General features: G+C 48.2%; 1 protein-coding gene across 3 annotated transcripts in view; it reads right to left on the reverse strand.

The window, feature by feature from the left end:
• Positions 1 to 14,773, reverse strand: part of LOC139382005 (BAH and coiled-coil domain-containing protein 1-like) — a 118,717-nt gene that overhangs the window by 18,116 nt on the left and 85,828 nt on the right. For all 3 annotated transcript variants that reach the window (XM_071125912.1, XM_071125914.1, XM_071125913.1), the window contains exons 13-16: positions 8,961 to 9,196; positions 8,698 to 8,880; positions 1,053 to 1,453; positions 783 to 857 (exon numbers count right to left, since the gene is read on the reverse strand). In XM_071125912.1, the coding sequence (XP_070982013.1) occupies positions 783 to 857; positions 1,053 to 1,453; positions 8,698 to 8,880; positions 8,961 to 9,196 (895 nt within the window). The remainder of the gene's footprint in view (positions 1 to 782; positions 858 to 1,052; positions 1,454 to 8,697; positions 8,881 to 8,960; positions 9,197 to 14,773) is intronic.

The following is a 14,773-nucleotide window of genomic DNA, read 5'->3' on the forward strand; positions in this document are numbered from 1 at the left end:
CATCATCACTGTTCCAACTGCCTAACATCATCACTGTTCCAACTGCCTAACATCATATCTGTTCCAACTGCCTAACATCATCACTGTTCCAACTGCCTAACATCATCACTGTTCCAACTGCCTAACATCATATCTGTTCCAACTGCCTAACATCATATCTGTTCCAACTGCCTAACATCATCACTGTTCCAACTGCTTAACATCATCTCTGTTCCAACTGCCTAACATCATATCTGTTCCAACTGCCTAACATCATCACTGTTCCAACTGCCTAACATCATATCTGTTCCAACTGCCTAACATCATATCTGTTCCAACTGCCTAACTTCTTCACTGTTCCAACTGCTTAACATCATATCTGTTCCAACTGCCTAACATCATCACTGTTCCAACTGCCTAACATCATATCTGTTCCAACTGCCTAACATCATATCTGTTCCAACTGCCTAACATCATCACTGTTCCAACTGCCTAACATCATCACTGTTCCAACTGCCTAACATCATATCTGTTCCAACTGCCTAACTTCTTCACTGTTCCAACTGCTTAACATCATATCTGTTCCAACTGCCTAACATCATCACTGTTCCAACTGCCTAACTTCTTCACTGTTCCAACTGCCGCTGAATGCCCTCTAGTCACGCCACCTCTCTCTTCTACTGTACTCTCCCTGTTGTTTCTACTCAGGATTCGCCACCAACTGTCATTTCCTGTTCCTCACTGCCTCTTTCCTGTTGCCCCTATCCCTCCTCCACCATACCCATTCTGACCCCCATCCCCACCTGCTTCTTCCTGCTCCTCTTGCCCCTGGTGGTGTCCTCTCTCGGAGTCTCAGTCTCTAGCCAGCAGCCCCTCCTCTGGAAAAACCACAAAGGACAGGTTAGTATTATAGACAATGATCATGATCACCATGTAGCAAGTTAGACACCGTAACACGTGCATCTTAACTGTCTCAAGTAGTTCAGGGAGATTTTAACAGAGGAGGACGCCATTTTTGATTAACCTAGAGACCCCCCCCCCCCCCCACGGGTCCTTCCATTCTCCCACCTCACCTTTCCCAGAAAGTTTTGTTGTCCCGAGATCTTCCTCTTTGCCTCCGCCACTGGTCCCTGGACCCCCCTGCTGTCCTGGAGGCTGTTGCCCACTAACGAGACTCTCCAACTGGGTACAGGTTCTCTCCTAGCCCCTTGTGGCTCCTGGAGCTCTGGGCATCTCCCATCTACAGTAGCAGGGCCTGGCCTGCAGGGGGCTCCTCTCCTCCTCAGTGCCACACTGGGCATGCTCACATCATCACCTTGCCTCTCCTCCTTGCTCCTGGCTTTCTGATTGGCTTGGAGCTTAGCGGCTGGGCCAGTCACAGAAGAGTTTGTTGGCGTGTCTTTGGAGGATGGTATCGTTGTATTTACGTCATTGAGTCCTTCGTCACTGTCATAGCGCCTCTCTTCTTCCTCCTCTGTGGGATCAAGGGATCAATATAATATAATACATTAGAAACTATTTGGAGATCAGTTGTGGCACGACCATCTCAATTTCAGGCTCTGTCTGGTGACAGTGTAGAGTAGCTATATCTTAAAATAACTCAGTGGCCTTTACCCTTTAGGCAACAAACTATCACACAGGACAGATAAGCAGGGAAGACACCACACAAACTATCACACAGCACAGATAAGCAGGGAAGACACCACACAAACTATCACACAGCACAGATAAGCAGGGAAGACACCACACAGCACAGATACGCAGGGAAGACACCACACAAACTAAGCAGGGAAGACACCACACAAACTATCAAACAGGACAGATAAGCAGGGAAGACACCACACAAACTATCACACAAACTATCACAGGACAGATAAGCAGGGAAGACACCACACAAACTATCACACAGGACAGATAAGCAGGGAAGACACCACACAAACTAAGCAGGGAAGACACCACACAAACTATCACACAAACTATCACACAGGACAGATAAGCAGTGAAGACACCACACAAACTATCACACAATACAATTAAGCAGGGAAGACACCACACAAACTATCACACAGCACAGATAAGCAGGGAAGACACCACACAAACTAAGACACCACACAAACTAAGCGGGGAAGACACCACACAAACTAAGCAGGGAAGACACCACACAAACTATCACACAGGACAGATAAGCAGGGAAGACACCACACAAACTATCACACAGCACAGATAAGCAGGGAAGACACCACACAGCACAGATAAGCAAGGAAGACACCACACAAACTATCACACAAACTATCACACAGGACAGATAAGCAGTGAAAACACCACACAAACTATCACACAGCACAGATAAGCAGTGAAAACACCACACAAACTATCACACAGCACAGATAAGCAGTGAAGACACCACACAAACTATCACACAGCACAGATAAGCAGTGAAAACACCACACAAACTATCACACAGCACAGATAAGCAGTGAAAACACCACACAAACTATCACACAGCACAGATAAGCAGTGAAAACACCACACAAACTATCACACAGGACAGATAAGCAGGGAAGACACCACACAAACAAGCAGTGAAGACACCACACAAACTATCACACAGCACAGATAAGCAGTGAAGACACCACACAAACTATCACACAGCACAGATAAGCAGTGAAGACACCACACAAACTAAGACACCACACAAACTATCACACAGCACAGATAAGCAGGGAAGACACCACACAAACTATCACACAGCACAGATAAGCAGGGAAGACACAACACAGATAAGCAGTGAAGACATCACACAAACTATCACACAGCACAGATAAGCAGGGAAGACACCACACAAACAATCAAACAGCACAGATAAGCAGTGAAAACACCACACAGCACAGATAAGCAGTGAAAACACCACACAAACTATCACACAGGACAGATAAGCAGGGAAGACACCACACAAACTATCACACAAACTATCACAGGACAGATAAGCAGGGAAGACACCACACAAGACAGATAAGCAGGGAAGACACCACACAAACTAAGCAGGGAAGACACCACACAAACTATCACACAAACTATCACACAGGACAGATAAGCAGTGAAGACACCACACAAACTATCACACATCACAATTAAGCAGGGAAGACACCACACAAACTATCACACAGCACAGATAAGCAGGGAAGACACCACACAAACTATCACACAGCACAGATAAGCAGGGAAGACACCACACAAACTAAGACACCACACAAACTAAGCAGGGAAGACACCACACAAACTAAGCAGGGAAGACACCACACAAACTATCACACAGCACAGATAAGCAGTGAAGACACCACACAAACTATCACACAGCACAGATAAGCAGGGAAGACACCACACAAACAAGCAGTGAAGACACCACACAAACTATCACACAGCACAGATAAGCAGCGAAGACACCACACAAACTATCACACAGCACAGATAAGCAGTGAAGACACCACACAAACTATCACACAGCACAGATAAGCAGTGAAGACACCACACAAACTAAGACACCACACAAACTATCACACAGCACAGATAAGCAGGGAAGACACCACACAAACTATCACACAGCACAGATAAGCAGGGAAGACACCACACAGATAAGCAGTGAAGACATCACACAAACTATCAAACAGCACAGATAAGCAGTGAAAACACCACACAGCACAGATAAGCAGTGAAGACACCACACAAACTATCACACAGGACAGATAAGCAGGGAAGACACCACACAAACTATCACACAAACTATCACAGGACAGATAAGCAGGGAAGACACCACACAAACTATCACACAAACTATCACAGGACAGATAAGCAGGGAAGACACCACACAAACTATCACACAGGACAGATAAGCAGGGAAGACACCACACAAACTAAGCAGGGAAGACACCACACAAACTATCACACAAACTATCACACAGGACAGATAAGCAGTGAAGACACCACACAAACTATCACACTTCACAATTAAGCAGGGAAGACACAACACAAACTATCACACAGCACAGATAAGCAGGGAAGACACCACACAAACTAAGACACCACACAAACTAAGCAGGGAAGACACCACACAAACTAAGCAGGGAAGACACCACACAAACTATCACACAGGACAGATAAGCAGGGAAGACACCACACAAACTATCACACAGCACAGATAAGCAGGGAAGACACCACACAGCACAGATAAGCAAGGAAGACACCACACAAACTATCACACAAACTATCACACAGGACAGATAAGCAGTGAAAACACCACACAAACTATCACACAGCACAGATAAGCAGTGAAGACACCACACAAACAAGCAGTGAAGACACCACACAAACTATCACACAGCACAGATAAGCAGCGAAGACACCACACAAACTATCACACAGCACAGATAAGCAGTGAAGACACCACACAAACTCTCACACAGCACAGATAAGCAGTGAGGACACCACACAGCACAGATAAGCAAGGAAGACACCACACAAACTATCACACAAACTATCACACAGGACAGATAAGCAGTGAAAACACCACACAAACTATCACACAGCACAGATAAGCAGTGAAAACACCACACAAACTATCACACAGCACAGATAAGCAGTGAAGACACCACGCAAACTATCACACAGCACAGATAAGCAGTGAAAACACCACACAAACTATCACACAGCACAGATAAGCAGCGAAGACACCACACAAACTATCACACAGCACAGATAAGCAGCGAAGACACCACACAAACTATCACACAGCACAGATAAGCAGTGAAAACACCACACAAACTATCACACAGCACAGATAATCAGTGAGGACACCACACAGCACAGATAAGAAAGGAAGACACCACACAAACTATCACACAAACTATCACACAGGACAGATAAGCAGTGAAAACACCACACAAACTATCACACAGCACAGATAAGCAGTGAAGACACCACACAGCACAGATAAGCAAGGAAGACACCACACAAACTATCACACAAACTATCACACAGGACAGATAAGCAGTGAAAACACCACACAAACTATCACACAGCACAGATAAGCAGTGAAGACACCACACAAACTATCACACAGCACAGATAAGCAGGGAAGACACCACACAAACAATCACACAGCACAGATAAGCAGTGAAAACACCTCACAGCACAGATAAGCAGTGAAGACACCACACAAACTATCACACAGCACATATAAGCAGTGAAGACAAACTGTGTGTGTATATATATATATATATATACATAAATATAAATAACACAGGACATTTAAGCAGTGAAGACACCACACAAATTATCACACAGTACAGATTAGCAGGGAAGACACCACAGTGGGTATCACACAGCACAGTGGGGAGAACAAGTATTTGATACACTGCCGGGAATGCAGGTTTTCCTACTTACAAAGCATGTAGAGGTCTGTAATTTTAATCATAGGTACACTTCAACTGTGAGAGATGGAATCTAAAACAAAAATGCAGAAAATCACATTGTATGATTTTTTGATTTGATTTGTATGATTTGATCACCTACCAACCAGTAAGAATTCCGGCTATCACAGACCTGTTAGTTTTTCTTTAACCTCTTGGTGTTAGGGGGCAGTATTTTCATTTTTGGAGAAAAAAAATGTTCCCGTTTTAAACGGGATATTTTGTCAGGAAAAGATGCTAGAATATGCATATAATTGACAGCTTTGGATAGAAAACACTCTAACGTTTCCAAAACTGTAGAAGATATTGTCTGTGAGTATAACAGAACTGATGTTGCAGGCGAAAGCCTGAGAAATCCAATCCGGAAGTGCCCCAGGTTTTGGAAGCGCTGCGTTCCAATGACTCCCTATAGGGCTGTGAATGTACCATCAACGAGCTTACGCTTTCTACATATTCCCCAAGGTGTCTACAGCATTGTGACATAGTATGGGGGCACATTGCGTAAGTGGTCACATGGTGGCTCCGAGAGAGATTCTCGCGTAAAGTGCAGAGGTAGCCATTACTCCAATCGGTCCTAGAGAAAAAGGAATTGCCCCGACGGATATATTATCGAATAGATATTAGAAAAACACCTTGAGGATGGATTCTAAACAACGTTTGCCATTTTTCTGTCGATATTATGGAGCTAATTTGGAATATTTTTCGCTGTTGTGGTGACCGCAATATCTGGGCGATTTCTCAGCCAAACGTGAAGAACAAACGGAGCTATTTCACATACAAAAATAATATTTTGGGAAAAAATGAACTTTGGCTGTCTACCTGGGAGTCTCGTGAGTGAAAACATCCGAAGTTCAAAGGTAAACGATTTAATTTGATTGCTTTTCTGTTTTCCGTGACAAGTTTGCCTGCCGCTAGCAAGGCATAATGCTATGCTAGGCTATGATAAACTTACACAAATGCTTGTCTAGCGTTGGCTGTAAAGCATATTTTGAAAATCTGAGATGACAGGGTGATTAACAAAAGGCTAAGCTGTGTTCCAATATATCTTGTGATTTTCATGAATAGGAATATTTTCTAGGAAGATTAATGTCTGTTGCGTTATGCTAATTAGTGTCAGATGATGATAACGGGCCCGTTCACGGGCTGCGCGCCACTACAGGTTAAGAAGCCCTCCTGTTCTCCACTCATTACCTGTATTAACTGCACCTGTTTGAACTCGTTACCTGTATAAAAGACACCTGTCCACACACTCAATCGAACAGACTCCAACCTCTCCACAATGGCCAAGACCAGAAAGCTGTGTAAGGACATCAGGGATAAAATTGTAGACATGCACAAGGCTGGGATGGGCTACAGGAATATAGGCAAGCAGCTTGGTGAGAAGGCAACAACTGTTGGCGCAATTATTAGAAAATGGAAGAAGTTCAAGATGACTGTCAATCACCCTCGGTCTGGGGCTCCATGCAAGATCTCACCTCGTCGGGCATCAATGATCATGAGGAAGGTGAGGGATCAGCCCAGAACTACACGGCAGGACCTGGTCAATGACCTGAAGAGAGCTGGGACCACAGCCTCAAAGAAAACCATTAGTAACACACTACGCCGTCATGGATTAAAACCCTGCAGCGCACGCAAGGTCCCCATGCTCAAGCCAACGCGTGTCCAGGCCCGTCTGAAGTTTATCAATGACCATCTGGATGATCCAGAGGAGGAATGGGAGAAGGTCATGTGGTCTGATGAGACAAAAATAGAGCTTTTTGGTCTAAACTCCACTCGCCGTGTTTGGAAGAAGAAGATGAAGAAGGATGAGTACAACCCCAAGAACACCATCCCAACCGTGAAGCATGGAGGTGGAAACATCATTCTTTGGGGATGCTTTTCTGCAAAGGGGACAGGACGACTGCACCGTATTGAGGGGAGGATGGATGGGGCCATGTATCGCGAGATCTTGGCCAACAACCTCCTTCCCTCAGTAAGACCATTGAAGATGGGTCGTGGCTGGGTCTTCCAGCATGACAACGACCCGAAACACACAGCCAGGGCAACTAAGGAGTGGCTCCGTAAGAAGTATCTCAAGGTCCTGGAGTGGCCTAGCCAGTCTCCAGACCTGAACCCAATAGAAAATCTTTGGAGGGAGCTGAAAGTCCGTATTGCCCAGCCACAGCCCCGAAACCTGAAGGATCTGGAGAAGGTCTGTATGGAGGAGTGGGCCAAAATCCCTGCTGCAGTGTGTGCAAACCTGGTCAAGAACTACAGGAAACGTATGATCTCTGTAATTGCAAACAGGTTTCTGTACCAAGTATTAAGTTCTGCTTTTCTGATGTATCAAATACTTATGTCATGCAATAAAATGCAAATTAATTACTTAAAAATCATACAATGTGATTTTCTGGATTTTTGTTTTAGATTCCGTCTCTCACAGTTGAAGTGTACCTATGATAACAATTACAGACCTCTACATGCTTTGTAAGTAGGAAAACCTGCAAAATCGGCAGTGTATCAAATACTTGTTCTCCCCACTGTGTGTGTGTGTGTGTGTGTGTGTGTGTGTGTGTGTGTGTGTGTGTGTGTGTGTGTGTGTGTGTGTGTGTGTATACACACACACTGTTTGTATATACTGTAGAACACACTACTATGGTCAGTTGGCCACCCAGAAATCTATGACCTTTTCAATAACTGCGGTCAAGGAAACCCAATGGTCCTGTCTTTCTCATGGACAGACAAACATCAGTACACACACACAGACACAAATGCATGCACACACACTCAATTACGCACACGCGCATGCAAGCACACACACACTCATACACACTCACAGATCAGATCTTTATTGGCAGCTGTGTGTGGATGACTAAAGGGGTCGTGTCGGGTGTCGAGACGTCGCTGACACACTTGACATTTACACAACGTTCTCGTCAACACTCTCTCACACACACGCACACACAGGACGTACACAATAGGGCCACATCAATTTGAGATTATTGGGGAAGGGGGGACATTGCGTCTCTACTGGTTGGTTTGAGGGGGTGCAGGAGGGGCGACAGGGGTGTGACATTCTAAAAGAGGCGATATTGGGGTTCACGTTACAGTGTGGTTTTGTGGGGCAGCATGCCAGTGGGCAGCCATTAATGGTTTTAATGGTGTGACAGACGAGCCGGGAAGTGAGAGGAGGCCACCGTGATTGAAGACATCTCACTCTCTAACAAACACACACACACACAGCCGGGAGACATCTCACTGAGACGTAACTTACCCTGGCCTGAGCACTCGCTGTTGCTCTTCCCCTCATTCATTTCCTGCTTCACAGAGGCCACACCTCCTCTGCGGAGGACTCTGGTCGAAGGTCCGCCCAGTTTGACCCTTGGTCGACCACTCCTTCTCCTTCTCCTCACCCCCTGATTGGGCACCCAGTCCTGCTGGTTACTGGAAGTATCCGCTGCTGGGTGAACATGGAGAGATGGGTGTGTTAGTGTCAGGGAGTGTATGTGGTACAAGGTTAACGTGTGTTTGTTTTACCTGTGCCACTCTCTCTGCAGTTTGCGTGGGCTCCAGGTCTGGGGTCCCGTCTGCGACGGTGCATGCCCCCTGATGGTGCACCTCTCTGGGCCACAACCTTCTGCTTCAGCTGGGTCACCCTCCGTGCTAGTCGGGAGCTCAGGCTGGGACGACCTCTCCTCCTCGTGAGGAAGCCATGATTAGTCATCGTCTTCCTCCGCTTCTCTCCGCTCCCATCTGCTTCATAATCCTCCGCCCTGAAAAACACAAAGAAGAGAGAGTTGGATTTTAGAAACAAACAAACAAAAAACAAAGGAGATCAAAGAAACGATAACAGGTCATCTGGTCTTTCTGCCCTCTATACCTCTCACAAGAGCTCTTTTACTTTCTCCCTTTTCCTCCTTGTCTCTGTCTAGCCTTTCATGAGTAGAGAGGGGGGGGGGGGGTGGGTGGTTCCTCTCCAGTGCGGATGCTGTGTTTGGAAGAGAAAGCCTTCTGTCGGTAAACTCTGAAATATCCAAGAGGAGTGTGACTATGAGACCCTGATGAATAACCACAAGAAAAAGAGAAAAATGGCTGAAAAACAGAGAGAGAAGGGTGGCAAGAAGGTGAGAGTTGGAGGGAGAAAGAGAGAGAGAGAGAGAGACAAGGCAGTCTCAGGGGGAGTCTGTCCATTGACCTAAGCTCCAGGGCTGTATGGATGAACACCTCTATTGAACACCACCACTCCCTGCTCCAGGGCAGGATAGATGAACACCTCTATTGAACACCACCACTCCCTGCTCCAGGGCAGGATAGATGAACACCTCTATTGAACACCACCACTCCCTGCTCCAGGGCAGGATATATGAACACCTCCATTGAACATCACCACTCCCTGCTCCAGGGCTGGATAGATGAACACCTCTATTGAACACCACCACTCCCTGCTCCAGGGCAGGATAGATGAACACCTCTATTGAACACCACCACTCCCTGCTCCAGGGCAGGATAGATGAACACCTCTATTGAACACCACCACTCCCTGCTCCAGGGCAGGATATATGAACACCTCCATTGAACATCACCACTCCCTGCTCCAGGGCTGGATAGATGAACACCTCCATTGAACACCACCACTCCCTGCTCCAGGGCAGGATAGATGAACACCTCTATTGAACACCACCACTCCCTGCTCCAGGGCAGGATAGATGAACACCTCCATTGAACATCACCACTCCCTGCTCCAGGGCTGGATAGATGAACACCTCCATTGAACATCACCACTCCCTGCTCCAGGGCTGGATAGATGAACACCTCTATTGAACACCACCACTCCCTGCTCCAGGGCTGGATAGATGAACACCTCCATTGAACATCACCACTCCCTGCTCCAGGGCTGGATAGATGAACACCTCCATTGAACACCACCACTCCCTGCTCCAGGGCTGGATAGATGAACACCTCCATTGAACATCACCACTCCCTGCTCCAGGGCTGGATAGATGAACACCTCCATTGAACATCACCACTCCCTGCTCCAGGGCTGGATAGATGAACACCTCTATTGAACACCACCACTCCCTGCTCCAGGGCTGGATAGATGAACACCTCCATTGAACATCACCACTCCCTGCTCCAGGGCTGGATAGATGAACACCTCCATTGAACACCACCACTCCCTGCTCCAGGGCTGGATAGATGAACACCTCCATTGAACATCACCACTCCCTGCTCCAGGGCTGGATAGATGAACACCTCCATTGAACACCACCACTCCCTGCTCCAGGGCAGGATAGATGAACACCTCTATTGAACACCACCACTCCCTGCTCCAGGACAGGATAGATGAACACCTCCATTGAACACCACCACTCCCTGCTCCAGGGCTGGATAGATGAACACCTCTATTGAACACCACCACTCCCTGCTCCAGGGCTGGATAGATGAACACCTCCATTGAACATCACCCCTCCCTGCTCCAGGGCTGGATAGATGAACACCTCCATTGAACACCACCACTCCCTGCTCCAGGGCTGGATAGATGAACACCTCTATTGAACACCACCACTCCCTGCTCCAGGGCAGGATAGATGAACACCTCTATTGAACATCACCACTCCCTGCTCCAGGGCTGGATAGATGAACACCTCCATTGAACACCACCACTCCCTGCTCCAGGGCAGGATAGATGAACACCTCTATTGAACACCACCACTCCCTGCTCCAGGGCTGGATAGATGAACACCTCTATTGAACATCACCACTCCCTGCTCCAGGGCTGGATAGATGAACACCTCTATTGAACACCACCACTCCCTGCTCCAGGGCTGGATAGATGAACACCTCTATTGAACACCACCACTCCCTGCTCCAGGGCTGGATAGATGAACACCTCTATTGAACACCACCACTCCCTGCTCCAGGGCTGGGTGGATGAACACCTCTATTGAACACCACCACTCCCTGCTCCAGGGCAGGATAGATGAACACCTCTATTGAACACCACCACTCCCTGCTCCAGGGCAGGATATATGAACACCTCCATTGAACATCACCACTCCCTGCTCCAGGGCTGGATAGATGAACACCTCCATTGAACACCACCACTCCCTGCTCCAGGGCAGGATAGATGAACACCTCTATTGAACACCACCACTCCCTGCTCCAGGGCAGGATAGATGAACACCTCCATTGAACATCACCACTCCCTGCTCCAGGGCTGGATAGATGAACACCTCCATTGAACATCACCACTCCCTGCTCCAGGGCTGGATAGATGAACACCTCTATTGAACACCACCACTCCCTGCTCCAGGGCTGGATAGATGAACACCTCCATTGAACATCACCACTCCCTGCTCCAGGGCTGGATAGATGAACACCTCCATTGAACACCACCACTCCCTGCTCCAGGGCTGGATAGATGAACACCTCCATTGAACATCACCACTCCCTGCTCCAGGGCTGGATAGATGAACACCTCCATTGAACATCACCACTCCCTGCTCCAGGGCTGGATAGATGAACACCTCTATTGAACACCACCACTCCCTGCTCCAGGGCTGGATAGATGAACACCTCCATTGAACATCACCACTCCCTGCTCCAGGGCTGGATAGATGAACACCTCCATTGAACACCACCACTCCCTGCTCCAGGGCTGGATAGATGAACACCTCCATTGAACATCACCACTCCCTGCTCCAGGGCTGGATAGATGAACACCTCCATTGAACACCACCACTCCCTGCTCCAGGGCAGGATAGATGAACACCTCTATTGAACACCACCACTCCCTGCTCCAGGACAGGATAGATGAACACCTCCATTGAACACCACCACTCCCTGCTCCAGGGCTGGATAGATGAACACCTCTATTGAACACCACCACTCCCTGCTCCAGGGCTGGATAGATGAACACCTCCATTGAACATCACCCCTCCCTGCTCCAGGGCTGGATAGATGAACACCTCCATTGAACACCACCACTCCCTGCTCCAGGGCTGGATAGATGAACACCTCTATTGAACACCACCACTCCCTGCTCCAGGGCAGGATAGATGAACACCTCTATTGAACATCACCACTCCCTGCTCCAGGGCTGGATAGATGAACACCTCCATTGAACACCACCACTCCCTGCTCCAGGGCAGGATAGATGAACACCTCTATTGAACACCACCACTCCCTGCTCCAGGGCTGGATAGATGAACACCTCTATTGAACATCACCACTCCCTGCTCCAGGGCTGGATAGATGAACACCTCTATTGAACACCACCACTCCCTGCTCCAGGGCTGGATAGATGAACACCTCTATTGAACACCACCACTCCCTGCTCCAGGGCTGGATAGATGAACACCTCTATTGAACACCACCACTCCCTGCTCCAGGGCTGGGTGGATGAACACCTCTATTGAACACCACCACTCCCTGCTCCAGGGCAGGATAGATGAACACCTCTATTGAACACCACCACTCCCTGCTCCAGGGCTGGATGGATGAACACCTCTATTGAACACCACCACTCCCTGCTCCAGGGCAGGATAGATGAACACATCCATTGAACATCACCACTCCCTGCTCCAGGGCTGGATAGATGAACACCTCCATTGAACACCACCGCTCCCTGCTCCAGGGCTGGATAGATGAACACCTCTATTGAACACCACCACTCCCTGCTCCAGGGCTGGGTGGATGAACACCTCTATTGAACACCACCACTCCCTGCTCCAGGGCAGGATAGATGAACACCTCTATTGAACACCACCACTCCCTGCTCCAGGGCTGGATGGATGAACACCTCTATTGAACACCACCACTCCCTGCTCCAGGGCTGGATAGATGAACACCTCTATTGAACACCACCACTCCCTGCTCCAGGGCTGGGTGGATGAACACCTCTATTGAACACCACCACTCCCTGCTCCAGGGCTGGATGGATGAACACCTCTATTGAACACCACTGCTCCACTACCCTTTTTCTCTTTCTATCTTTCGACACACACACACACACACACACACACACACACACACACACACACACACACACACACACACACACACACACACACACACACACACACACACACACACACACACACACACACACACTCTCTCTCTCTCTCTCTCTCTCTCTCTCTACTATGAGCAGCTGGTGTCTGAGGCAGGTGAATCTTATATTCCCTCAGAGCTCAGTGTCTCCCTTCAAGGAAAAGAGAGGGAAGGAGGCGGGAAGGAGGAGGGAAGGAGAAGGAAGGGAGGGAGGGAGGATTAAATGACGGAGGGAGGGAGGAAGAAAGGAGGGAGGCAGGGATGGATGGATGCAGGGAGGGGGAAGGAGCAGAGTAAAGGGAGAAGGGAGAGGAGAGGATTAAGCAGGGATTGAATGGAGGAAAGGAGGAGCATGAAAAGAGGGGAAGATAGGATGTGTAATGTGAAACCTGAGAGAAATACCAACTGGTTGAGTTGTCATCTCAGGCAGTCAGACAAAAAGAAAGGTAACACTGATCTGCTGAAGTCAGAATCTACAGAGAAGCCAGCTTCCTGCTGAGGTCAGGATCTACAGAGAAGCCAGCTTCCTGCTGAGGTCAGGATCGACAGAGAAGCCAGCTTCCTGCTGAGGTCAGGATCTACAGAGAAGCCAGCTTCCAGCTGAGGTCAGGATCGACAGAGAAGCCAGCTTCCTGCTGAGGTCAGGATCTACAGAGAAGCCAGCTTCCTGCTGAGGTCAGGATCTACAGAGAAGGCAGCTTCCTGCTGAGGTCAGGATCTACAGAGAAGCCAGCTTCCTGCTGAAGTCAGGATCTACAGAGAAGCCAGCTTCCTGCTGAAGTCAGGATCTACAGAGAAGCCAGCTTCCTGCTGAAGTCAGGATCTACAGAGAAGGCAGCTTCCTGCTGACGTCAGGATCTACAGCGAAGCCAGCTTCCTGCTGAAGTCAGGATCTACAGAGAAGCCAGCTTCCTGAACCCCTCTAAACTCCCCCTAACAAACTGCCACACCACTCATACCTAGGGTTACAAAATTCCGGGAACCATCAATAAATTCCCTGGTTTTTCTGAAATCCCGGTTGGAGGATTCCTGGAATCCGTACGGAAAGTTTTCGGAATTTTGCAAACCTACCCATACCCCTCATTCCCATCCCACACACCAACTCTCCATCACCCAGCCCTAACCTGTCTGTCACCATCACCCCCTGACCTCTCCTTTCAACCTTTGACCCCCAGTCAGTCCCTAAGACCCAGCGATAGCCTTCAGTCACATCCTCACTGGAAGGAGAGTATGTGAAGAGGGGACAAGGGCAGTTGGTTGATGTAGAATGATGTAAAATCAACAGTTAATGTAATTAC

This window comes from Oncorhynchus clarkii, chromosome 23 (assembly GCF_045791955.1).
Source record: "Oncorhynchus clarkii lewisi isolate Uvic-CL-2024 chromosome 23, UVic_Ocla_1.0, whole genome shotgun sequence".
Classification (NCBI taxonomy): Eukaryota; Metazoa; Chordata; class Actinopteri; order Salmoniformes; family Salmonidae; genus Oncorhynchus; species Oncorhynchus clarkii.